Source organism: Oncorhynchus masou, chromosome 33 (assembly GCF_036934945.1).
Source record: "Oncorhynchus masou masou isolate Uvic2021 chromosome 33, UVic_Omas_1.1, whole genome shotgun sequence".
Lineage (NCBI taxonomy): Eukaryota > Metazoa > Chordata > Actinopteri > Salmoniformes > Salmonidae > Oncorhynchus > Oncorhynchus masou.
The window spans coordinates 32,036,156-32,062,786 of record NC_088244.1 but is presented as its reverse complement, the minus strand read 5'-3'; the positions used below and the strand labels follow the sequence as shown (position 1 = coordinate 32,062,786).

The 26,631-nt window shown below is 43.1% G+C and overlaps 3 protein-coding genes across 3 annotated transcripts; 2 read left to right on the top strand and 1 right to left on the bottom strand.

Annotated features, from left to right (window-relative positions):
- The first annotated feature begins 4,687 nt into the window (after positions 1-4,687).
- On the top strand, positions 4,688-10,741 carry rad21l1 (RAD21 cohesin complex component like 1). Its single transcript, XM_064956061.1, has 13 exons — positions 4,688-4,834; positions 5,091-5,220; positions 5,360-5,459; positions 5,637-5,740; positions 5,916-6,023; positions 6,216-6,320; positions 7,190-7,309; positions 7,544-7,773; positions 8,028-8,115; positions 8,282-8,421; positions 8,553-8,666; positions 10,168-10,245; positions 10,529-10,741. The coding sequence occupies exons 1-13, from the start codon at positions 4,688-4,690 to the stop codon at positions 10,709-10,711; spliced, it is 1,647 nt and encodes a 548-aa protein (XP_064812133.1). The 3' UTR covers positions 10,712-10,741.
- A 1,749-nt stretch (positions 10,742-12,490) lies between these two features.
- On the top strand, positions 12,491-18,871 carry LOC135527566 (syntaphilin-like). Its single transcript, XM_064956060.1, has 6 exons — positions 12,491-12,560; positions 12,859-13,038; positions 14,499-14,603; positions 14,834-14,953; positions 15,368-15,517; positions 17,445-18,871. Exons 2-6 carry the CDS (start codon positions 13,034-13,036, stop codon positions 18,712-18,714), a joined length of 1,650 nt encoding a protein of 549 aa, XP_064812132.1. The 5' UTR covers positions 12,491-12,560; positions 12,859-13,033; the 3' UTR covers positions 18,715-18,871.
- A 4,709-nt stretch (positions 18,872-23,580) lies between these two features.
- Positions 23,581-26,240, bottom strand: LOC135528281 (peptidyl-prolyl cis-trans isomerase FKBP1A-like). Its single transcript, XM_064957252.1, has 5 exons — positions 26,137-26,240; positions 25,987-26,034; positions 25,378-25,490; positions 24,916-25,091; positions 23,581-24,720 (listed from the first exon to the last, which is right to left on the bottom strand). The coding sequence occupies exons 1-4, from the start codon at positions 26,171-26,173 to the stop codon at positions 24,963-24,965; spliced, it is 327 nt and encodes a 108-aa protein (XP_064813324.1). The 5' UTR covers positions 26,174-26,240; the 3' UTR covers positions 23,581-24,720; positions 24,916-24,962.
- Between the last annotated feature and the right edge of the window lie 391 nt (positions 26,241-26,631).

Sequence of the window (26,631 nt, the reverse complement as noted above, 5' to 3'; positions counted from 1 at the left end):
CCCATATGTAAAAGTAGTGGCCCCAGCCGACTTGTAAGTCGCTTTGGACAAAAGCGTCTGCTAAATGGGATATATTATTATATTAGTTTGGTTTGGGGCCTCTTCATAGACTTGCTTCACCAGCTGTTATAGAGCTTCGCCACTGCTCCAGGCACCCAGTTAGCACACAACACACATTTATTTTGGTGTGTTTATTTCCAATCTTGCTGTCCCCGCCTCAGCAGATACTGGGGGGCATTTCAGCTCTGGTGTGTGTGTGTGCTTTTGGGAGTTAGTGTGTGTGTGTGCAAATTAGTAATTCCATTTCCCCTGGGATTTATGTAATTGTAAAGTATGTAATCAGTATGACAGTAAGAGCTGTCCTGCTCACATTACGGGTAGCCTAGACTCCTTCAGGTAGTACTATGTTTTAGGGGATTATTTGAGTACCTCAGTGGGTGATGCTATTTCGTTTGCTTTTGGGATACTGTATTTCAGAGCGGAAATAGAGAGGGAAGAAGGAGAGGGAAACTTCTTTCAATTTTGGCAAACTAAGAAGCAAACTAAGAAACAATACAGAGTTTCTATGGCCCTGAGGAGAACACGAAACACTTGAGTTATTATAAAAGAGAATGGAAACAGTCTTGGTTTTAGTTCAGGCAAGAGAGTAACACTTCCCCCAGCTGGTTATAACAGGGAGTGAAGAAATTAAATAAACATCACATGCCAAAACAAAACTAGTTCAATTAAATCAATTTAGCTATTATAAATTATTTAATATAAACAGCATCAAACTTTGGATTTGATGATCAAATAGTTTCTATTTGTTTTAGAGTTGAGCCACTGTCAACTTTTTAGTTGGCGCTGGCACACTAACACAACATTTTGACATTACAAAACATGATCTGTTCAAGTTCATAAGATTTCCTGTACTTCAGGGTAATAAATTTTTGTATTAGCTAATACTTACAATTATATGGAGGGTGATCAGTGCCAGTTCAAAAATGCAATGCTTGAATGCTAAATAGGAATGTGAAAATGATAAATACATTTTTATTTTAATATCCAGTGCTTGACTTGGGTCGGAGCTGTCCAGAACGCCGTACTGGCACTTCTAATTTTGGGGGAATGTACCAGCTCCTTTATAAAAAATAAAGTAGCCTATCGCTTTCCCAGATTCACACACAGAGGCAAAAAAGGTTGATCAAAGCAGAATGAAGGTGGAATATTCATTGAATAGCAATGGTGAGTGGGCATTCATTTCCTGATTCCGCTTTGTTCAATCTGATTTGCAGCTAGTCTGTGAATCTCTGAGTGACAGTATTGCACAGATTGAAAATGTGTCAACATGATTTTTTTATTTATTATTTTTTCCCCCACCTTTATTTAACCAGGTAGGCTAGTTGAGAACAAGTTCTCAGTTGCAACTGAGACCTGGCCAAGATAAAGCAAAGCAGTTCGACATACAACAAAGTTACACATGGAATATACAAACATACAATCAATAATAATAATACAGTAGAAAAATCTATATACAGCATGTGCAAATGAGGTAGGATAAGAGAGGTAAGGCAATAAATAGGCCATGGTGGCAAAGTAATTACAATATAGCAATTAAACCTTGGAATGGTAGAATGTGCAGAAGATTAATGTGCAAGTAGAGATACTGGGGTGCAAAGGAGCAAGATAAATAAATACAGTATGGGGATGAGGTAGATTGGATGGGGTATTTACAGATGAGCTATGTATAGGTGCAGTGATCTGTGAGCTGCTCTGACAGCTGATGAGGGAGACAGCTACTGAGGGAGGTAAGAGTCTCCAGCTTTAGTGATTTTTGCAGTTCGTTCCAGTCATTGACAGCAGAGAACTGGAAGGAGAGGCGGCCAAAAGAACAATTTGCCTTGGGGGTGACCAGTGAGATACACCTTCTGGAGCGCGTGCTACGGATGGGTGCTGCTATGGTGACCAGTGAGCTGAGATAAGGCGGGGCATTACCTAGCAGAGACTTGTAGATGACCTGGAGAAATGGCATGATGCGCTGTTCCAAGTTGTCAAATGAGGGTTTGTAAGGTCATGAAAAGTAATGGAAATTAGTTTCATAATTGTTGTTAATGTAATTCATGAAAGAACACTTAAATATGATCAATCAATTAAAAAACTACATTTCAGCCATTATCTGAATGACCCTTCAGTGCATGTCTGTGGTGCTGCGTGCCAGTGTGAATGGGCCGTTGCCCGAGGAGAGAGAGCACAACATTTCAGCAGCTGGTATAAAATAATGACAGACAGAGTAACTAGATCACCAATTCAAAATATAACTAGTGAGATAACTTGTAGCAGTTAACTACAGCCAACTAAGCGTTAATTTTGTTGTTGCCATTCCACCGGCACTGTAGAGATTAAATAAATCTGCATCATAGGAAAGATGCGATTCTTACCTTATCCATTTGATCCCTGATTTATTGAATGAGGGTATCATTTTAGAAAGACAATTATTTGGTTGTAATGTTAAAGACAAGCATGCACAACCAGGAGCTCTCCAGATGGAAGGTTTACCACATGTTGACAAGATGTGACTAACAGTGCAGTTATATGTGGGGGGCTAAGTGCCTTGATTAAGGGCACAGTGGCAGGAGGTGGCAGGTCTACATGGGATCAGACACAGCAGATTTCCAGTGTCAATTAATGCTTTCTTTTTCATGTAGGCTATAATAATAGTCATGAAAATGTGGCTAAAAGTCATGGAGAAGTCATGGAAAATGCGTATAAACCGTTAACAGTGAATTAGAGGTCTCTATAGCATAATGAGATTTGTGAATTTTGGTGAACAGAGTCTAATGGGCCGACTTCAAAAAAGAAAGCACCTGCAATTGTTTAAACCCAAGTCAAGCACCGTTCATATCAGTGTGCATGATTCATGCCACAATTAAGTTGCAAAATTACAATTAAAATCGAAAATGGTTCATTTAAAATTTGAAATGGTAAACAGAAATTGTAAATAAACATGGTAAATGTAAAAAGCCAAATGGTAAACAGAAAATCAAAAATGTAATGTACAAAGAGAATTTGAAAGTGTCTGTCATTTTACCACTAACCAATTAAGCATTTTTCTCTTTTCAATTTTCATTTTCATAGTGCATGCAAATAGCTTCTTTGAGGTGTGAGTCAGGAGAGCAACACCAAACCCCCATGTGGTGGTACATTTTAGCCATGTCAGGCTCTCTGTACATTGATTTGACTAGCGTAACCAACACACAGGGTGCTAACCCAGGTCTCCTACGCACCAGAAAAGCATAGCCCTGCAAAGCTGAAGCTTAGGCATTGACTCAGGGAGCCAATGCTACTCTTCAGGTCTCAGGCAAGGTTAGGCCTACTCATCATATATGCGTGGTAACTGAACCACCTCAGTTACAATTCACCATCCTTTGACCTCCTCCTCCTCACAGATACCCATCTGAGCCATGGCACAAATATGACTGACAGGGTTCAAATAAGGGTTGTCTTGCACATCAGAAGTGCACATTAGCCCACTAAACCAAAGCCTATAGCCAATGCAACTCTTCAGGTATCAGGCAAGGTTACTCATCATATGAACAATAAACCAGGAGGAATGTATATATGATGAGTAACTTTGCCTAGTGTTGAGTATCTTTGCCTGAGACCCAACAACTTGCATTGGCTCTCCAAGCTAAACTGCCTAGGCTTTGGCTTAGTAGGCTAAGATGTTCTTCTGGTGTAGAGTACACCAGGTTTGAACCCTGTCAGTTACACTAGTCTAAAATCAATGCACAGAGAGTGGGTTAGGGTGGGCAAGGATGTATCACTGCATGGTGGTGTTGCTCTCCTGGTTCTAGCCTCTATGAACAATTTGCATGCACTTTGAAAATGTAAATTAAAAGAGAACGCTCAATTGGGTAGTTGGGAAATGAAAATGAAAACAGCACATTCCCATATTACATTTATTATTTTCTGTTTAACCATTTGCCATTTTCTGTTTATCATTTTTATTTCGAATGTCAGATGCCATATTTGGTTTTGATTTGAATAACAATTTAATTGTGGCATGAATCATGCGCACTGATATGAAAACATAAACGCATGTATCATTTTCACATTCCTATTTAACGGTTAAGTATTGCACCCTCCATACAATCAAGCATAAAAACACCCAGGTACTGTGTTTGATAAAGAGGTTGAAACCTCACCGAACCATGCTGTAGCTATATTGATAGCTATCACTTTGCTTGAGGCAGGTTGCTCTACTCGCGTGCCAAGCTGGTGCCGAATGAGCGGGCTAATATCGTTATCTCGCGCCATCGCTACCTAGCTTTTCAGCGTGTTACCACCGTCAAACAGGCTTACTTTGGACTTAAACTTGTGAGTATCAAGGTATTGTATGTTATCTGAAAACGGGGCTAACGTTGTTCAGAAATTGAACTCTTTTTCTTCAGCTAAAGTAACTAGCTTGTTAATTAATTTGCTAGCTGACCATATAGCAACGTCAAAAGGATAGCTGTAGCTCGTTGTCAACGACGCTTTCGAGAAAGTGGCGCGTTTTCATAGTCGAATGCTTGTTGAAACAAATACTTCAAGGGAATTGTGCCATATCAAATTAACCAACTTGTTGTTCTTATCAAACAACCCCCGCAGTTATCAACAGGTCGAGGACTTAAGTTAAGTTAGGTGATAGACCACCAAGGCTTTCACCATGATGTTCTACACTCAGCTCTTCACATCCAAGCGCGGGCCTCTGGCCAAAATTTGGTTAGCAGCTCATTGGGAGCGGAAAATCACCAAAACTCATGTGTTTGAATGCAATTTGGAGAGCACCATCAAAGACATAATCTCCCCACAGGTAAGCTAAACTTTGTTCTGTCCGAAAAAGTGTACAAACAATGGGATGAAATGTGTTTGCCACTGTTTTAACGTTTGTTAGGTCGATGTTAGCTCACCATCATGTACTCTTGTCTCCTTCAATGCTTTTTTTGTCTCAATGTCTGTGAAAAAATATCTGATACCGGTCGCCACACAATGAGCACATCACTGATGAAATGACTGATATAACTTAGATCTGCCTCTGCGTGTCTCTGCTTGTGTGCAATCATTTTCAGATAAAGATCGGCTTACGAACTTCTGGCCACCTACTTCTGGGAATAGTGAGGATATACTTCAGAAAAGCCAAATATCTCCTTGCTGATTGCAATGACGCTGTTGTCAAAATCAAAGTGGCCTTCAGACCAGGTTAGCCAGGTATCCGTTTTGTGTGGTCAATGTCAACATTTTAATGACAGTAACTCCATGTTATTCTGATCATTGGAAGAATATATCAGCTGAAGTCTTGTATCAAATGATACATTTATTTCTGTTGTGTCACCATCAGGACAGACTGACATGCCTGCTGAGGCACTGGAGGCCACACTTAAAGCAATCACATTAATGGAGGATTTCACTGACTTTGATTCCCAGCTACCAGATGCAAAGTACTTTTGTTCTTCTTTCTCTCTCTCCTCATTTCACACGCTCACATTCAAAGCAAAAAGATATTCACCCAATACTCAATTTAGGCAAGTTTCAGTAGATCATGGGGGTGTGGATGCTTCACATCACAGTATTTGTATCAAAAAGTAATTTATGTTCTCTCCTCTCTCTGACCCTAGTGCCATAGGTGTTGTGGACCATTTTTCACTGAATCAGTGCCGAACAGAGGACATCACCCTCAAAGAGGATTTTGGAAATAGCTTTCTCACATTTGAGGACTTTGGTAAGTGTTAGGGTTGCTACTCCACAGTACCTGCCTGTTTCTCCCTCAGTTAGTTTACCCTCACTTTCAAAACTCTAGTTTTATCTTGCCTTCTCGCCATAGCCCACGTTTCTCTCCTTCACTCACATTGCTGTCAATAACTTTCTCTGACTTACTCTGTATCAAAACATTTTAGGTGATGAGACCCAGTCTCACCAAGGGGGCATGTTAGACGTGAGTTTCCTAAGCCTGGCCCAGCAAGGAGATGCTTTTGGCGATGAGGACACAGGCTTGGACATCCTGGGTGACGTCCTTACAGGGTTAGGTAGATTACTTTCTAAATGTTTTCCGTTACTCCCCAACCCTGCATCCTGACCTGGAATCTTAGGAGCAGTTTCACTTTAAGATAGCATATCGGTTCCACATCTGAACACATCAACAATGTTCAAATGCAAACCTAGACAATGTCTCAAATTCCTTTTCAAATCCTGTGTAGACTGTCTAGCCAGTTCCAGTGAGCATGCTGTTTTGACAGATTTTTTCGAAGCCGAACAACAAAATATGTTGCCGGAGACTGCTATGATGGATGTTAACCAAGAAGGTAATTTTGTGTTTATTTTGCTTCTGTCTTTTAGGAAACTTCTAACCCTGTCTAAATATTCAGTGTAACTGTAGATATTGGTATGAAGGTGTCTCCATCTGTATGAGACCACATTTCTACCACAGATAGAACAACAAGACAGATATTTCACCACATGTATAAGTGTGAAGCATCCACTTGGTGTTTCCATTCACTACCAATATGGTAGTGAGAAGGAAGCCCAGTGGCTGGCAGTGGGAGAAGATGGAACGAGATGGATTTTGGCCGACATTCTGCTAATTATCTCATCGATGAAACATTTGATCTCAATACAGTTTTCTGTTCCCAAAAATACGATCTTGTACGAACAGAGTGGACTAAGTTTTGTAGACTTTGCCAAAGTAAAAAATAAATAAAGTGTTGTTTAGGAGTGCAAAGACTAATTGAATTATTGCACACACGCACTTCAGAGTAGGCGTTCCCTAACGTAAATATGCAAATGCAGGCTAGAATGCGCCATTAGGATCTCGCTTGCTTATGCTTGGCTCTGTCCACCTCCTTGCCTGTTCTGCCCGCTATGGCTCCTTTGATCCCACTTGAAACGACGGGCTGTGATCTTTCTTGGTTTAATTATTAAAAATCTTTGGTTCTACTTTGTGCAAGTGTTGAAGTGCTCTGGCAGCAAGTACTGGAAAATTATCCTTTCATTATTCAGGTGCCATTTTCAGTTTGGTGTTAACTTTGCAGCAAGTAAATTAGATTTTTCCGGTGCTGGAACTTTTCCCAAAATGGGGTGCTTCATCGTTATTACATTATACAGTATAATATTAATCCATTGTATGCTGTCCATGTCTACTTTATGGTATGCCCTTCATTCCAAAACCTTGCAGGTCGTCCAGACAGCTCTACTACATCTGCACCCATGGAGGAGGATCACCCTGTCCTGAATGAGACAACTCTGTTGGGCAATGAGGAGGAGGGCTTTGCTCTGGAGCCTGTCACTGTTACGCGTAACTATTTAGCTGCCTGACATGCAACATCTTTACACACTAACATGGCCATTCTCATAAATGCATTTACTGTCCTTCAAACACACAGTTATCTAACTGGGCACAACCTCTATCACACATCAAAGCCATAAGTAACATAATATCCTGTTACTTATTACCTGCGGTGGAAACTTGTGTGAGAAGCATAGATAAGCCATTGGAGTTAAACCTTCTGTTTGCCTTCCGCTTCCTTAGCAACCTTAGAGAGGAGGAAGGGGAAGAGGAGAAGGAGACTGGTGGTGGACCAGGCCAAGGAGCTGTCCAACCAGGCCATCAGGGAGCAACTCTCTGACTACTCAGATCTCACTGCCCCACTGGACATCGCCCCGCCTACCCGCCAACTCATGCAATGGAAAGAGAGTGGTGGGGTGGACAGGCTCTTCAGTCACCTCTGTGCCCCTGTCATTCATCCACACCTGCAACAGGTAAGCAGGGTCTGAAATTAACATCTGTCCCATCAGTCAAATGTAGGTTGACATATTTACCTGTAATGTTTATCTCATCTGTTCAATAAAAAAATACAGGTTCAGCTTAAGAATGTTGTTCCACCTAATTCATACCTATAATAGATACATATTGTATTCCACACTTAAGTGAGAATTTAATTCACATCTGTAACCAGTGATGTATAGCAGCGGTGCATTTTGGTTCAACAACTGCCCCCATTCTGTCTCTGCAGCTCTATTCCAGGGATGTGTTCCGTGTGAAAACAGATGGAGTTGTCAATGAAGATGACCATGAAGAGATGAGAGAGGAGAGACATGAGGGTAGGAGGTCATATTTACAGAGAGCAACACCATGTTATAGAAATTATCGTCTGAGAACATTACACTAGCCATTAAATTGAGGGAATTAAAGTTCCCCCGGACCCCATTACCTTAGAACTGTTATATTTCCTATTTGGGTTTATTCATTTTATGTGTCTCTGTACAGTGGAAACAGATGCAAGCACCTTGCTCAGTGTCCTGCATGAGACCATGGATCCTGAGAGAATTGGACACAATGTGGAGCTCACTCCTCTGCACCACTATGGGAATGACAACCCACCTGAATACCTCTGGGACGCAGTACATGTAAAGAGCTCAACATGAACACAAAATATTCATATAATCTTTATTCAACAAGGTTATCCTATTGTCATCTTTGTCTGACAACTTTCCTTGATCCCTCTTTCTCATTTCCCCCTCTTTTTCTTGTCTCTCAGGATGGGAGCAGGTTGGAGGTCTCTCAACCTGAGCTCCCGTCTGAGGACTCCATATATGTTCATCCTTCTGGAATGGAAAGGGAAACTCCATCGACTGTACCACGGAACACACAGGTGCTTTCGCATGCTTTCGCATGCTTTGAATACACGCATATACTCTACCAGTCAAAGGTTTCTTTTATTTTTACTATTTTCTACATTGTATGGAATCATGAATCCTGTAGTAACCAAAAAAAGTGGAAACAAATCAAAATATTTTATATTTGAGATTTTTCAAATAGCCACCCTTTGTCTTGATGACAGCTTTGTACACACTTGGAATTCTCTCAACAAGCTTCAGGAGGTAGAATGCCTTTCCATTAGCAAGTGTGCCTTCTTAAAAGTTAATTTGACATGAAGGTCAGTCAATACGGAACATTTCAAGAACTATAAAAGTTTCTTTAAGTGCAGTTGCAAAAACCATCAAGTGCTATGATGAAACTGGCTCTCATGAGGACCTTCACAGGAAAGGAAGACCCAGAGTTACCTCTGCTGCAGCGGATAACTTCACCAGCCTCAGAAATTGCAGCCCAAATAAATGCTTCAGGGTTCAAGTAACAGACATCTCAACATCAATTGTTCAGAGACTGCGTGAATCAGGCCTTTATGGTTGAATTGCTGCAAAGAAACCACTACTAAAGGACACCAATAAGAAGAGACCTGCTTGGGCCAAGAAACACGAGCAATGGACATTAGACTGGTGGAAATCTGTCCTTTGGTCTGATTAATCCAAATTTGAGATTTTTGCTTCTAACCGCAGTGTCTTTGTGAGTAGGTGAACGGATGATCTCCGCATGTGTGGTTCCCACCGTGAAGCGTGGAGGAGGAGTTGTGTGGGGGTGCTTTGCTGGCCTCCACAATCACCTGACCTGAACCCAATTGAGATGGTTTGGGATGAGTTGGACTGCAGAATGAAGGGAAAGCAGCCAACAAGTGCTCGGTATATGTGGGAACTCCTTCAAGACTGAAGCATACTGTGAAAGCAACCCAATACTTTTTTGGAATGTTCTGCAATGGCCAAGTCAATCACCTGACCTGAATCCAGTTGAGCATGCATTTCACTTGCTGAAGGCAAAACTAAAGGTGAAAGTTCCCAAGAACAAGCAGGAACTGAATACAGCTGCAGTAAAGACCTGGCAGAGCATCACCAGGGAGGAAACCCAGCATCTGGTGATGTCTATCGGTTCTAGACTTCAGGCAGTCATTGACTGCAAAAGATTTGCAACCAAGTATTAAAATTCACAATTTAATTTGTGATTATGTTAGTTTTGAGACCTGAAAATTATGTATTAAAATGGTTGTAATTCCTACACGGTTCATACAATAATTTTGACAAAACCCTTAAATTAAAGATGAAAGTACACTTTAAGCACGTCTTGATTGTTTCCTTTGAAATCCATTGTGGTAGCATACAGAGCCCAAATTATGCAGATTGTGTCACTGTCAAAATACTTTTGGACCTGACTGTACACACACACTTGCGAACACTTACACACACATACAAACACACACGGTCATCATGAGTGCGGTGTGACGTACGGTCCACTCTGTAATGTGTTGCTATCTCAAACTACAGTCTATGGTGGACAGCCAGGATGACTTGGAAGAGAAGAGGATGACCAGCCGAGCACAGAAACTACTAAATGCTCTCAAAGTAAGAACCTGATACCCCTATGCAACAGGGCATCCATTCTTACACTTAGTCAGCTTGTTAGCTCAATTACGATCTGATCCAGAAATCCTCAGTCACTGAGGACAGGGATATTAAAAAGGATTGGGCAGGATTAGGGGACAATCAGTGAAAATGAAATTGCTGTGATTGTGTGTTGTGTTATATCAAACGGGTGGGGTTTTCCCTTATCTGACATTTTTCCTTCATATAAAACAAAATGAGACAAAATGTTAATGTTCTATGTTGTCCTGACATCCCTGAACAGATTCAGAGCAGCAACGCCATGTTCAGCCTGAAGACTCTGTGTGAGAGGAATAGTCGCTCCCAGGCCGCAGCCACCTTCTTCTGTCTTCTGGTGCTGAAGAAACAACAGGCCCTCGACCTGCACCAAAGCGAGCCTTACGCTGACATTATGGCCACTCCTGGACCCAGGTTCTATGAGACGTAGAGTAGGACTCGTAGTGGAGGAGGTTTTGATATGAAGACACCTTGTTCATAGACTCACTGCTCTGTCAACAACTGCACAAACTCTGTAGTGGTCTTGACACCCTCGTTAAGTGTGGACCTTAGAAGGGTAGCTGATTGAGAACTGAATACACCAATAAATATAATTTTGATAAAAGTGACCAAACTGGGTTGTGACATAAAGCACTTACAAGCACTACTGAGATAGTTATGGTACCTCAATGTATTTCCCAGGGTCCAAACCCAAGTTAGTTACTCATTCCCTTTATGAGAAAACAAGGCTTGCTACAAGACATTATTTGGACAGAGTTATCGTCTGATTTGGGACACCGTAAAAGTTTATGAATGTTCTGTTATTTTGTTCAGGTGCTTTACTTGTTTGAGTATGGTTTGTTATTTATTATGCTGACAGACTAAGATTTTTTAGATTGACCAATTTCAGTAATAAGGGTGGTTTTGGTAGTTTAACTTTAGCTATATTTTTAAACTTGTTACTGTGTTTTTATTCTTAAAGCTTTGTAAATATACCCAGTAAATCGTATTTAATGATAAGAGCCTTAATTAATGTGTAAAGTCTCAATTAAAAGAAGTACAAATTCACCATAGGATGAACTAATACTTGTATGTGTAATGCTGATACAATGGCAAGGATTTTAATGAGTCTTGAATTTTACATGCCTACATCACTGTTGCCCTGATCATGTCCCTTCTGCCCTTGCCACTTGTAAATAGACTGCCTAACAAGCTTGTATCTCAGACCATCCCCAGCAATGGTAGGTGTTAGATAATTGCCGAATGATGCGGCATGATCCACTGTCTCTTTAAGAGAATCCGTTGCAGTGTAGTCCTACGCAATTGCCTCTGTTCACTTTATGGCCGGCCCGGCATGGATTCTCATCAGCAGCACAGCATCCATGTACAGATAAATGCCACTAGTGAGCGTTCACACGCATTCCACCAGAAGTCCTGCGGGGACCAATTCTACTCCAGGATGTAGGACTATTTATCGGCCTGGCAAATATGGTACCATAAATGTTGGGAATCGTGTCATCTTTACTGTACTGTTATGTCAGATCACAGTCGTGTAATCGCTGCATGAGAGGAGGCTTGTATTATATCCCCTATCAGTTGCCTATGTAGGGCACAGCCTGGACGTAATTAGTTTGTCAGCTATTCCTGCCTCATCCTGAAGATTCAATACATTGGATGGGATGTTTAGGTTCACCGGAAAATGGTGTTGGCTGGTAGGATGTTGTTTTTAGATTTATACTGGCATATAATCTATAGTAGACTAGTATTTGTTTTCTATCATTTCCATGTCTGTTGCACGGAGCTGAAACTGATATTTCGCATGTCTTTCAGCTCCTTGTCAATTCGTCAACATTGCGCGCGGCTTTATTATCGAAAAAATAAATACTGTGAAGGGAATATTCAGTTTGTTCAAGGACGAAACCACAGCGCTCTTTGCTCTTTCGCATTCTACAGATGATGTAAAGCACTATGCTCAACTTTATTCGGTAATTTCACGAAAACTAGGTAGCCTACTACGGACATAGGCCTATTACTGCTTGTCAATCAAATGATCGTATACGGCGTACATGCAACCTGTTAATTCACCATCCTACAGTTATGCCGGCTGATGCTCACTGTTACGTAAGAAGTACATTGCGTGTCCCCACCACCTGTTGCACAGGGGCCCCTCAATCATTATCCAAGGGTAGTGTAGGGTAGGCCCTGCCTCTGCCACTTTCCCGTGTTGCTCAAATGCACTCTGTCCTCAACTGTCCCATTGACACAGTGACTACAGACACCGATATAACATCATATCACAGGTATGCTGTTTTTGTATATTCGCTGCTTTGTGCTCAGCAGGGTTTTTTGCTTTGATCATACTTTTTTTGCTCCCTTATTGTTTGAGATTGTTTTAAATCTTTGATAGTACAGCAAATCTATGCTGCTCAGCTCAGTCACAGCCACAGAAGTGCTGATGAGGCAATCCTGTTTTGCACAGCGCTTTTTAAAATATGTCCCTGTCCCAGTTTTGTTATTTCCTTTGTTTGGGTCTCTTCATGGGATTTTGATATATGTTTATTCCCATCTGTCTGTGGTTACCGGGGATGGCGTGTGCAGCAGTGGGATGGCGATGAACTCACAGAATCCCCTGTGCCTTTCCTGGTCTGTCTTGTGAAAGGCTTCTTTATCTGTTGAAGAGCTCCTGATAGCCAGACTGGTTTACTCATCAATGGTCTCCTAACAGGCAGGGCAGGCAGGACCACAACAAACCGTCAAAACACTTAATTGTTTTATGTTGTAAGTGTTTTTTTTAATGCACCATATGAGTCCATCCCACTGGACACACCACATAATTTCAATGTGTAAATGTGGGTAATATTTGGTTTTGAGACGCTGATCAATGAGATTTCAACCTTTATTCCCCCACTCAAAACGACTGCCAGAAGTTTGTTGATATGCTGATGTGTTATAGCTATGCTTTCAACCATCTAAAAGCACAACTAAATTCCAATGGAAAAACAATGTCAGATGTTTTGCTTTATTTTGTAATCTAAACGTATTATCTGCGCTTTCAACCATTTTAAAAGCACAACCAAGTTCAAATGGGAATACAATGTCAGATATTTAGAATTTATACAATTTGTTCAAGATTCTATGCAGATTATTACAGCAATTGTGAAGATCTCCACAGACCTGTGACCTTGGCATGCTATCTTGAACATGTACGCTTTCTATGATTACATACGAAGTCATTTATAGTTACATTAGGCTAACCTAAACATGTGGCCAAGAATGTGTTACTCATTTTAAGGTTGAATAAATACTGTTACATTCGTTTGTAAAATGGCCTTAATTTTAGGCTTTTTACTGTATTGTAACGACCCTGGGTTTATAACCGCGGAAATCGACTGTGCCCACGAGCTTGCTTTTGCGGCACAGTTAATAGTGCGCCGGACCTCGGGCTAGTCGAGGGTTCGAGACCTGCTCCCTGCCTATTTCATTACAGTATTAAAAAAATATTGAATTGTTTTTGGTTGACGCAGAATAGTTTCATCTGAGCCACTGGCTTAATCCTATTCTTTAACTTTTATTTGAGGTTCAGTTGTAGACGTGAATCCAACATATATCTTTTTTATTTTTACTTGTCGACAAGTTAATAGGCTATTTATTGTATTGAAAAAGTGATATTGAGTTGTGTTTGGTTGTCAACAAATTCCAGTTTGTCTACAAATGAAAACGTTAATGTTGGATTCACATCTCCATCTCAACCAATAATCAAACTTAAAGAACAGGACTAAATCAAATCAAACTTTATTTAAAGTACATTTGTGGATTTATTTGATTTAGTCCTGTTCTTTAACTTATATTTTTGGTTGAGCTGGAGATGTGAATCCAACATATCAATTATCAATTTGTAGACAAACTGGAATTAAAGCCAGACTAAGTGTCACAGATGGAACTATCCACGCAGAAGATACATCTCCTTAAAATGCTCCTTTGGTTGTGTTGACAACAAATGAATAATGTATATGTTGCATTCACGTCTTCATCTCAACCAAAAATCTAAGTGATTCAACCAGTATTTGCCCTGTGGGATGAAATAGGACTATGTCCTTGCCCTGAGATTAAAAGTGGTATCTGGTAGGCAGAGGAAATGTCCACAAAATGTATGGCTTTTCCACAGTAGTTTTTAGCAGATTACCTCCTGACTACATTCATTCTGTTTTCTCTATGTTTGTACTTAATGTATTATGCAGTCCATCTTTGAGCCATCTTCCTAGTTTTCCTCTTGGAGCCAGCAGCAGGTGGTCCACACCAATGTCACTCCCTCAAAGCCGGAAGCCCTCTGCAGGTCAGCGCAGGTAATGCTGCCCCCTTCTCTCCCTATATGGTATTTTTGCTACTGTGTGAAAGTGATGATGTATGAAAATGACGGCACCAAGAAGCACACACATGCTAGGGTAATTTAGTGCCACATGTATAGTGGGTGAGTTGTTGGAAACAATGCATTGATTTTGTTTGTTTTCTTAATGTTAGTGACTGAAGATAAGTTTAATCAATATGTAACATTAACATTGCCTCTCTGTTACAGGCGGCCAGTGGCCACTAGCAGTGGGCGCCATTCCTATAGCGATGCCTCCAATACCAACACTTACCCCGGCAGGGCTAGTGAGGGTAGTCCTACAGCCCGGACATATCCTGGCACACCTAAGTAAAACAGCATCTGTACATCAAATGCAAGACACATGCAAACAATTTTGTTTTAAGAATAGTTTTTTTTAGGTCGAGGCCAAAATATCATGCAACAAAGATGATTCAGAAGAAAACAGCAAATGTTTTTAGAATAAGGTGCAGCATCGGCCCTGCAATAAAATGACAAATAAAAAATGTAATGTAGTCTTGAGATTCATAATTTATTATGAAAATCGAAAGGTGCCGAGCTTGCATAAAAATCCCACTGACATCTACTCATAAGATATAAAGCAGGCTGCTCACCTCAGTGGAAACGCATTCCTCTTCCTCAGCCTCTCTTATGATGACAGTTCTTTACAGTTCATTATCTCACCATCTGATGCATAACTGATAATCGCCATAAACTCTCCTTCACACCCCTATGCAAACCCAGGCATCAGGTGAAGCATGCAACCTGCAGTGATAACCATGGGATTTGGCCCCCCACACCAGAGCAGTACCTCACCCCACTGCAGCAGAAGGAGGTGTGTATCAGACACCTGCGAGCCAGGCTGAGGGAGAATGTCCAGAGGCTGCAGCACAGGTGAGTCCGAAGGGATGCGTCGTGACAAAGAAGCAGAATAGTGGCTAACTTGTTTAAAAATAGCATATTGTAGATATCATAGAAGTGTCTCTTCCACAACCCAGCTGGTTGTATTCAACCACATTATGATGACAAAAATAGCAACATCAATAACGGTCTAGCATTTCACGACAGAAACTGGCCTGGGATAGTATTGCTAAGACTTCTCTATTGCCTCTATCACTTTTTAAATCTGGAATCCTTCATGGACTACTGTATTTATTATGGATCCCCATTACTCTTTCTGGGGTCCAGCAAAAGTAGGCCTTCATTGTAAATAAGAATTTGTTCTTAACTGACTTGCCTGGTTAAATAAGAAAATAAACAAAATAGTGCGTATTTTATCGTGTGTGTGTATGTCTGTGCCTATGTTTTGTGTTGCTTCACAGTCCCCGCTGTTCCATAAGGTGTATTTTTTTATCAGTTGTTTAAATTTAATTTTACTGCTTGCATCAGTTACTTGATGTGGAATAGAGTTCCATGTAGTCATGGTTCTATATAGTACTGTGCGCCTCCCTTACTTAGTCTGTTCTGGACTTGGGGACTGTGAAGAGACATCTTGTGGCATGTGTTGTGGGGTATACATGGGTGTCTGAGCTGTGCGCCAGTAGTTCAAACCGACAGCTTGGTGGATTAAACATTTCAATACCTCTCATAAATACAAGTAGTGGTGATGTCAATCTCTCCTCCCCTTTGAGCCAGGAGAGATTAACATGCATATTATTAATATTATGTCTCTGTGTACATCCAAGAGCCAGCTGTGCTGTACTGTTCTGAGCCAATTGCAATTTTCATAAGCCCCTCTTTGTGGCACCTGACCACACGACTGAACAGTAGTCCAGGTGCGACAAAACTAGAGCCTGTAGGACCTGCCTTGTTGACAGTGCTGTTAATAAGGTAGAGCGGCGCTTTATTATGGACAGACTTCTCCCCTCTTAGCTACTGTTGAATCAAAATGTTTTGACAATGACAGTTTACAATCCAGGGTTACTCCAAGCAGTTTAGTCACCTCAATTTTCTCAATTTCCACATTATTTATTACAAGATTTAGTTGGGGTTTAGGTTTTAGTGAATGATTTGTCCCAAATACAATGCTTTCAGTTTTAGGACTAACTCATTCCTTGCCAGCCACTCTGAAACTAACTACAACTCTTTGTCAAGTGTTGCAGTCATTTCAGTCGCTGTAGTAGCTGACATGTATAGTGTTGAGTCATCCACATGCTTAGACACACTTTACTCAAAGCCAGTGGCATGTCATTAGAAAAGATTGAAAAAAGTAAGGGGCATAGACAGCTGCCCTGGGGAATTCTTGATTATACCTGGATTATGTTGGAGAGGCTTCCATTAAAGAACACCCTCTGTGTTCTGTTAGACAGGTAACTATTTATCCACAATATAGCAGGGGGTGTAAAGCCATAAGACACCGGTAATGTCAAAAGCCGCTCTGAAGTCTAACAAAACAGCCCCCGCAATCTTTTTATCATCAATTTCTCTGTTGAATGTCCTTCCCTATAAGCATGCCGAAAGTTTGTTGTCAATTTGTTTTCCTGTAAAATATAATTTTATCTGGTCAAATACTATTTTTGGGGGGTTGAAACTGCCACATCTGTTTGGGATATTACAACAAACAACTGCAAACAACAAACACTGTTTTTTCCCCCTCTGACATCATTGTACGTGCGATAGAACAGCAGAATATGTACTGCCATTTTTTTTAATCACACTGCTCGACTCACCTCAGTTTTGTCCACAAAAACAATAACTAAAGTGCTGGGGTGGACAGTGGTGCTGTTTCCCCTAATGCAGATTCCATCTTTAAGGTGTACCACATATTGATTCTCTGCCCTAGGTAGCCCTCATACTCTCAACCTCTCTTTCCCTCTCTCAGGGACAGTGAGATAGCTGAGATGAAGACCCAGCTGTGTCGGATGCAGGAGGACTGGATAGTGGAAGAGTGTCACCGTGTCGAGGCCCAGCTGGCTCTGAAGCAGGCGCGCAGGGAGATCCAGCACCTGCACGAGGTCGTGGAGACAGTACAATCAAACCTCGGCACCCCAGAAAAAGCCCCCTATGCCAAAAAGCCATACATCTCACCGCAGAGACCCCGGCCTACAAAGTCCCGCTCCTGTGGGTGCTCCCCAGCCAGCACCTTGAGCCGCACCACGGCCTACACCCGGCTGAGCAGTGAGGCCCTCTATGTGGACCGTAATGGAAACGCCCCAGGGCCTGACCTGCGTGCAGCGGCACAGGTAGAAAGGGGGCGGACCCACCTGCTTCTGGAGGCGGCCCTTCTGTCAGAGCAGCAAACCCCGTCTGGCCCCGCCCTGGTCCACGGCCCCTCCTCCTCTACCATGCCACGCTCCTCCACCTACGAGAGGCTGTGCAGTGGAGGGGCTGTGCTGCCCATCTCCCACACCTGCCACTCCCTGAGTAACAGCTGCAGGTGCAGTGGACACACCTACCTCCCTCATCACCACCTCTTCCTTCACCTCCCGCAGGAGGAGCCCTCGGCTACAGTGGCGGCGGCTGCTGCTATCCCCGTGAGGGAGGCAAAACCGGAGGTCCGATCCCAGGCCTGCAGCCCCACCATGACCTGGGTCTCAGAGGAAGGAGGGGGAGAGGAGCTGAGCATCATCTCCCTGGCAACAACCAACATCACCCCAGCCTACTCAGAGCAACAGCTGTTCCCTCCCTCCTTGTCTTCCTCCCCAGCTCCCCAGCTCTCCTACAACCTAGAGCCACAGTCTCCAGATGGCCATGTGGAGATGACAATGATGCCAACAGTGGTCCAAACCTGCCAGCCCAAGCCAATGTTGTCACCAGAGAGGCAAGGAGGTGTGACAGGGGTGGAGGATGAAGAGAAGGGTGAAGCTGTTGAGGCTGTTGAAGTTGACGGTGAAAACGTTGTGGGAGGGGAAGAGGGGGAGGACGGTGCTCCCCAGCGGAACTTCTGGAGCCGATACTTCCTGGTGGACCTGTTGGCAGTGGCCATGCCGGTGGTGCCAACGGTGGCCTGGCTGTGTCATGGGGCCCCGCGGCAGGTCATGCCTGTGTACCACATCGGTTCTCTGCTACGGGGTTGCTGCGCTGTGGCCCTTCACTCTCTGCGACGCGGGGGACGTGGCCCCACGAGCATGAATGGGGCATCCAATATCTGACAACTTTACTCCTTAGCCCAGACTTCCCTCACAGCAACCATGCAACCCCAACCTCTAACGAGTCACAGCCAGAACAGCAATCAGACTTTGATTTTGACTTGAACTTATATTGCTTTTTATTCTCCACCCACCACGTCTGATTTGATGACCTTGAGATTTACATTTACATTTACATTTAAGTCATTTAGCAGACGCTCTTATCCAGAGCGACTTACAAATTGGTGAATTCACCTTCTGACATCCAGTGGAACAGCCACTTTACAATAGTGCATCTAAATCATTAAGGGGGGTGGTGAGAAGGATTACTTATCCTATCCTAGGTATTCCTTGAAGAGGTGGGGTTTCAGGTGTCTCCGGAAGGTGGTGATTGACTCCGCTGTCCTGGCGTCGTGAGGGAGTTTGTTCCACCATTGGGGGGCCAGAGCAGCGAACAGTTTTGACTGGGCTGAGCGGGAACTGTACTTCCTCAATGGTAGGGAGGCGAGCAGGCCAGAGGTGGATGAACGCAGTGCCCTTGCTTGGGTGTAGGGCCTGATCAGAGCCTGGAGGTACTGCGGTGCCGTTCCCCTCACAGCTCCGTAGGCAAGCACCATGGTCTTGTAGCGGATGCGAGCTTCAACTGGAAGCCAGTGGAGAGAGCGGAGGAGCGGGGTGACGTGAGAGAACTTGGGAAGGTTGAACACCAGACGGGCTGCGGCGTTCTGGATGAGTTGTAGGGGTTTAATGGCACAGGCAGGGAGCCCAGCCAACAGCGAGTTGCAGTAATCCAGACGGGAGATGACAAGTGCCTGGATTAGGACCTGCGCCGCTTCCTGTGTGAGGCAGGGTCGTACTCTGCGGATGTTGTAGAGCATGAACCTACAGGAACGGGCCACCGCCATGATGTTGGTTGAGAACGACAGGGTGTTGTCCAGGATCACGCCAAGGTTCTTAGCGCTCTGGGAGGAGGACACAATGGAGTTGTCAACCGTGATGGCGAGATCATGGAACGGGCAGTCCTTCCCCGGGAGGAAGAGCAGCTCCGTCTTGCCGAGGTTCAGCTTGAGGTGGTGATCCGTCATCCACACTGATATGTCTGCCAGACATGCAGAGATGCGATTCGCCACCTGGTCATCAGAAGGGGAAAGGAGAAGATTAATTGTGTGTCGTCTGCATAGCAATGATAGGAGAGACCATGTGAGGTTATGACAGAGCCAAGTGACTTGGTGTATAGCGAGAATAGGAGAGGGCCTAGAACAGAGCCCTGGGGGACACCAGTGGTGAGAGCGCGTGGCGAGGAGACAGATTCTCGCCACGCCACCTGGTAGGAGCGACCTGTCAGGTAGGACGCAATCCAAGCGTGGGCCGCGCCGGAGATGCCCAACTCGGAGAGGGTGGAGAGGAGGATCTGATGGTTCACAGTATCGAAGGCAGCCGATAGGTCTAGAAGGATGAGAGCAGAGGAGAGAGAGTTAGCTTTAGCAGTGCGGAGCGCCTCCGTGATGCAGAGAAGAGCAGTCTCAGTTGAATGACTAGTCTTGAAACCTGACTGATTTGGATCAAGAAGGTCATTCTGAGAGAGATAGCGGGAGAGCTGGCCAAGGACGGCACGTTCAAGAGTTTTGGAGAGAAAAGAAAGAAGGGATACTGGTCTGTAGTTGTTGACATCGGAGGGATCGAGTGTAGGTTTTTTCAGAAGGGGTGCAACTCTCGCTCTCTTGAAGACGGAAGGGACGTAGCCAGCGGTCAGGGATGAGTTGATGAGCGAGGTGAGGTAAGGGAGAAGGTCCCCGGAAATGGTCTGGAGAAGAGAGGAGGGGATAGGGTCGAGCGGGCAGGTTGTTGGGCGGCCGGCCGTCACAAGAAGCGAGATTTCATCTGGAGAGAGAGGGAGAAAGAGGTCAGAGCACAGGGTAGGGCAGTGTGAGCAGAACCAGCGGTGTCGTTTGACTTAGCAAACGAGGATCGGATGTCGTCGACCTTCTTTTCAAAATGGTTGACGAAGTCATCTGCAGAGAGGGAGGAGGGGGAGGGGGAGGAGGATTCAGGAGGGAGGAGAAGGTGGCAAAGAGCTTCCTAGGGTTAGAGGCAGATGCTTGGAATTTAGAGTGGTAGAAAGTGGCTTTAGCAGCAGAGACAGAGGAGGAAAATGTAGAGAGGAGGGAGTGAAAGGATGCCAGGTCCGCAGGGAGGCGAGTTTTCCTCCATTTCCGCTCGGCTGCCCAGAGCTCTGTTCTGTGAGCTCGCAATGAGTCATCGAGCCACGGAGCGGGAGGGGAGGACCGAGCCGGCCTGGAGGATAGGGGACATAGAGAGTCAAAGGATGCAGAAAGGGAAGAGAGGAGGGTTGAGGAGGCAGAATCAGGAGAAAGGTTGGAGAAGGTATGAGCAGAGGGAAGAGATGATAGGATGGAAGAGGAAAGAGTAGCGGGGGAGAGAGAGCGAAGGTTGGGACGGCGCGATACCATCCGAGTAGGGGCAGTGTGGGAAGTGTTGGATGAGAGCGAGAGGGAAAAGGATACAAGGTAGTGGTCGGAGACTTGGAGGGGAGTTGCAGTGAGGTTAGTGGAAGAACAGCATCTAGTAAAGATGAGGTCGAGCGTATTGCCTGCCTTGTGAGTAGGGGGGAAGGTGAGAGGGTGAGGTCAAAAGAGGAGAGGAGTGGAAAGAAGGAGGCAGAGAGGAATGAGTCAAAGGTAGACGTGGGGAGGTTAAAGACGCCCAGGACTGTGAGAGGTGAGCCGTCCTCAGGAAAGGAGCTTATCAAGGCATCAAGCTCATTGATGAACTCTCCGAGGGAACCTGGAGGGCGATAAATGATAAGGATGTTAAGCTTGAAAGGGCTGGTAACTGTGACAGCATGGAATTCAAAGGAGGCGATAGATAGATGGGTAAGGGGAGAGAGAGAGAATGACCACTTGGGAGAGATGAGGATCCCGGTGCCACCACCCCGCTGACCAGAAGCTCTCGGGGTGTGCGAGAACACGTGGGCGGACGAAGAGAGAGCAGTAGGAGTAGCAGTGTTATCTGTGGTGATCCATGTTTTCGTCAGTGCCAGGAAGTCGAGGGACTGGAGGGAGGCATAGGCTGAGATGAACTCTGCCTTGTTGGCCGCAGATCGGCAGTTCCAGAGGCTACCGGAGACCAGGAACTCCACGTGGGTCGTGCGCGCTGGGACCACCAGATTAGGGTGGCCGCGGCCACGCGGTGTGGAGCGTTTGTATGGTCTGTGCAGAGAGGAGAGAACAGGGATAGATAGACACATAGTTAACAGGGTACAGAAGAGGCTACGCTAATGCAAAGGAGATTGGAATGACAAGTGGACTACACGTCTCGAATGTTCAGAAAGTTAAGCTTACGTAGCAAGAATCTTATTGACTGAAATGATTGAAATGATTCAGTACTGCTGGAGTAGGCTAGCTGGTAGTGGCTGCGATGTTGACACTACACTAATCAAGTCGTTCCGTCGAGTGTAATAGTTTCTACAGTGCTGCTATTCGGGGGCTAGCTGGCTAGCTAGCAGGTTGATTGCGTTACGTTACTTTAAAAGAACGACAATAGCTGGCTAGCTAACCTAGAAAATCGCTCTAGGCTACACAATTGTCTTAGATACAAAGACGGCTATGTAGCTAGCTAGCTACGATCAAACGAAACAAACCGTTGTACTGTAATAGTTACTACAGTGCTGCTATTCGGGGGCTAGCTGGCTAGCTACGTTAGAAGAACGACAATAGCTGGCCAGCTAACCTAGAAAATCGCTCTAGACTACACAATTGTCTTAGATACAAAGACGGCTATGTAGCTGGCTAGCTACGATCAAACAAATCAAACCGTTGTACTGTAATGAAGTGAAATGAAAATGTGATACTACCTGTGGAGCGACGCGGATTTACATGATTTGTTTTAGATTTGTAATAATGCCTAACTATCTAGGAAATCAAATGCAATAGTGATTTGATGGGGAATGCGTGAGCCTGCGTGAACATTTTGCCACTGGTCTATAGTGGCTCCCATGACTGTACAACTCATTGCATGTAAACCTGAGAAATGTTCAACCCTTTGCTATTAACTCACCTTAAACAGAACCTTCAAATACACACCTGCTACATTTGAACCTTGAACACTTTGACGTACTGTATTCTCCATGAATCTTCTCGTTGTCTTTGAAATTGGGGTGAACATGGTTAAACATCAGCAACATTTTCTTTTAGAGCTAAGTTAATGAGGGACCTGAGTGGGAGTTCGAGTTGAATGTTTTTGAAAAAATAATTTTCTCAAGAAAATAGATGAGAAAAGTAGATATGTTTGCACAACGAATGGGAGATTGGGAATCTATTACTTTTCAGGGATCAAACGTTTATCTTCTGGTTTCATTAATTGTATTAATAGTCCAAGGATAAGAGTAAAATTCTGAACAAGTCTAGCACTGTCACTATCCATGTCCAAATGCTGAAAGCAAGTACAATGCCAGCTATGTATGTATTTGTTGGAAATACATTTGTTGAATTTCAACATTTACAATATTAGGAAATTATCAATTATTTTCAAAAGGCTAAATATTTTTCAAACATTGCACATTTTTCCACTTTTAGGACTATACTACTTTACGTTCCATCAAACATCAACCATGCAAGTCTACTTTTGAGCCACATTATGCCGCTAATAGTGATAGATTCTCAAATTATTCAAATTGTCAAAAGCAATAAGAAAAAGCTATGAAGTCTTTACAAGTATTGGTAAAATTGCACAAAAAAGCTGTGGAATACAAAGTGTAAATAGACCTGGATGTATTTCTTCTTCCCTTTGAAAATAAACTGAAAGTTGCCTTTGTCGGTTTGTCATCTATGGAAGTCTGCTTCGGGAGAATTAGACACATGGGAATCAATATGAAATAAAAATATTTAATGTCTCTGACATTGTTAGAACATATCCAAAGCTCTTAATGAGGAATATAATACATTTTTATTAACCAATGGGGTGAGAGTTGACTCATTGGGGAGGGGGGCAATTTTACATATCCATAGTTTGCTGATGTTCCTGACAATGTGTGCTGTGGTACTGGGTATGATTTATTATCACAGATCAAGTTTTGCTATTAGAACAAAGGTTTTCAATTTTGCATTCCCTTGTGATTACTAATGGATTTCAAACATGTCCTTAGCACTTCTCAGAGCATCACTAGAATTGGTCTACAGTGGAGAACCATTTCTCAGATACTGCACAACAGAATAAAAACAGTGACGCAAGTAACATTTAATGTAGACATTTTTTTCTATCCTATAAATCCTATTTAAAAAAAACTATCATGCCTAATGGGTGTTAAAGGATATTTTTTTATTCAAACACACCATAGGAAATTGACGCATTTTGTTGCTTGAGAGGAAACTATACTTGTCAGCATACTCTGCGAGTTCTGTACTATAATAATGACCTTTAATTACGCATTTATATATATATATATAGTCTTGCCAACAGTGTGCCATGCTATTCAGTGTTTCATACAGAAAGTTGATGCAACTGAAAATCTATATCAAAACATCACTAATATTAATTTAAGTCAACTTCTGTATATTCCAAATGACATTACCTGATCCATTTAGGTAGTCTTTTTTAAATCACTTATGTCCACATTTTCAAAAAAGTTTCTAAAGCAAGGCCACTCACAGAGCCACAATAAATAGATCAAATTTAATGTGTGTAATGATACTTTATCCCAAACTTTGCCAGTACCTACCCCTGATGGCAGGCATGACTTACAAATGTGAAGTAAAAAAGAAAAAACAATACCATAAACATACATAACAGAATAAAATGACATGATATCTGAAAGGTATGGCCTATGACTTGTTAGGGTGTCCTACGACAAGCTAGATCAAGGATAAGGTATTAAGCAAGCGACAAAAACACATTTGAATCTAAATGGAAAGGAGAGTGAAGTGCTGAAGCTATTAGACAGTCTTTTACAGGAGTCAAGTGCATTAATCTTCCTTTAGCCTTTTCCTCCATGTTCCCGAGATAGGAGTCAACCTACAGAGGGGGACAGGGATAGTTATATGGTTAACAGGAGAGATGCGACAGAGGGGATTATGGGAGATGAGCACCAAAGCTTGTTACACACATTCTAATGAGCTCTTAAGCTCTTACCACTGTAATCTACTCTGTAGTTAAACACCAACAGTGGAGCGCAATGATTGTAGACAATTTTTTGTAGAATTCTCTCACCCTGAAAATTTGAGTGGAATTAAACACGTAACAAGTGCACACAGGCTTCACTCCAGGCCCATCAGCTCCACATCAAAGATCAGTGTAGAGTTGGGTGGGATGATGCCAGGGTGCCCTTTGCTGCCATAGGCGAAGTCCGGTGTGCAGGTCAGGGTCGCCCTCTGGCCCACGCTCATCTGGAACAAAATATGTCCCATTTTGAAGATGTCATTCAATAACATAACCCTCCCATTGTGTCCTTACAAATCACTCCTAACCCCATTTTTTTGATTTTCCAAATGAATGAAACAAATGGTTTAATCATTCCATTTTAGTAATTTAGCAGACACTCTTATCCAGAGTGGTTCACGACTTACAGTAGTGAGGGCATACATTTTTCGTACTGGTCCCCCGTGGTAATTGAACCCTGCATTACAAACGCCATGCTCTACCAACTGGGCCACACACCCAGGAGAACCTTACCTGGCCAACCCCCTCCTCCCAGCCACGGATCACCTCCTGCTTGCCAATCTTGAACTTGAAAGGCTTGCCTCTGTCCCGGGATGAGTCGAACTTGGTTCCATCAGTCAGTGAGCCTGCGTGCAATAGAGTATTGAGAGAAAGTCATAGATCTGTGTAGCGAACGTTACTTGCATTTTTGTCCCCTCACAAATACTGTAGCTAGTTACCGTTTGATAGCACCCATATCAAAATCCCCTGGATAAATAAATATCCACAGTAAACTAATAAAGCTATTGCACAATGGAAAGTTGGTTAACACCAATCTTAATAATTAATTATCACTGGTTTTCAGCAGAAAACTGTCAAGCTATAAGCTAGTGTTAGCTAGCTAGTTTAGTTAGGGTGTGTAGGTAGCCATTATAGCTAACTAACTAGCTACTCGTCGTAGAAAAACGACTTACTTTTAATTACATAAGAAAATGGTGTGGCAATTGTTACGTAGTTTATCAGACTATATCAACTTTGCATATTAGATTGTCCAACAAATACCACAACACGTATGTTGCCGACGCAAGTAGACAACTGACAATAGCTAGCTAAGCTAACCAGCTAGCTAGCTCGCTGACTTACCGACATAATGCACAACGCATGTCTGCCCTTTTTTGGGAAATGTCTGGCCTAAAAGATTGAAGAAAGGGTGAGAATTAGCCAGGCCTTATGAAAACAAATTTAGCTATATCCACTTAACCAATTTAATCATATTTGCTGTTTGTTCCATACCATCACCCGGGGTTATGGTCTCGATTTCTACTCCCATTTTCGCTCTCCGACGCACAAAACTGTAAGCGGAACTGGAAGTCTAGAAGGGTGTAATCATTAGTCCAAACAGTTTCAAAACGTTTGGTTTTGCAACTAAAACGGGAGTTTCTATTGGATATATTGAGGTAGATCCCGCCCCCTTTTGTTCTGTTTAAGAAACGTTTTGCAACAAAATCAATGTAATGAATGTGCCCCAACGCATTGAAGAGGGCAACCGCAATTAATGGGCCAATGCCAGTTATGATGAGAATGAATGCCTAATCGTTCATATCCCCCTGAGACAATTCCTTTTTGTCCTTCGCTAGTGGGCATCAGTTTTTGGTCCGTATCTCATACAAGCTACTGTATTAAGTGCTGTTCTCCTGAGTGGACAGTCTGGGCTTTTCAATTCTATCATGTGTGAGGTGTGACCTTGACAACTTCATCTTCCTGGTTGTTAAAAAAAAATGGCTGCCA

Excerpts from the sequence above, each read along its gene's own strand:
- rad21l1 (XM_064956061.1), top strand. The coding sequence starts at position 4,688 with ATGATGTTCTACACTCAGCTCTTCACATCCAAGCGCGGGCCTCTGGCC. Across the intron at positions 4,835-5,090 it reads AAGACATAATCTCCCCACAG|ATAAAGATCGGCTTACGAAC; the intron begins GTAAGCTAAACT and ends AATCATTTTCAG. Across the intron at positions 8,422-8,552 it reads ACCTCTGGGACGCAGTACAT|GATGGGAGCAGGTTGGAGGT; the intron begins GTAAAGAGCTCA and ends CTTGTCTCTCAG.
- LOC135528281 (XM_064957252.1), bottom strand. The coding sequence starts at position 26,173 with ATGGGAGTAGAAATCGAGACCATAACCCCGGGTGATG. Across the intron at positions 25,491-25,986 it reads ATGCGTTGTGCATTATGTCG|GCTCACTGACTGATGGAACC; the intron begins GTAAGTCAGCGA and ends TATTGCACGCAG. Across the intron at positions 25,092-25,377 it reads GGGAGGAGGGGGTTGGCCAG|ATGAGCGTGGGCCAGAGGGC; the intron begins GTAAGGTTCTCC and ends ATTTTGTTCCAG.
- LOC135527566 (XM_064956060.1), top strand. Across the intron at positions 14,604-14,833 it reads CCCTCTGCAGGTCAGCGCAG|GCGGCCAGTGGCCACTAGCA; the intron begins GTAATGCTGCCC and ends TCTCTGTTACAG. Across the intron at positions 14,954-15,367 it reads ACATATCCTGGCACACCTAA|GCATCAGGTGAAGCATGCAA; the intron begins GTAAAACAGCAT and ends ATGCAAACCCAG.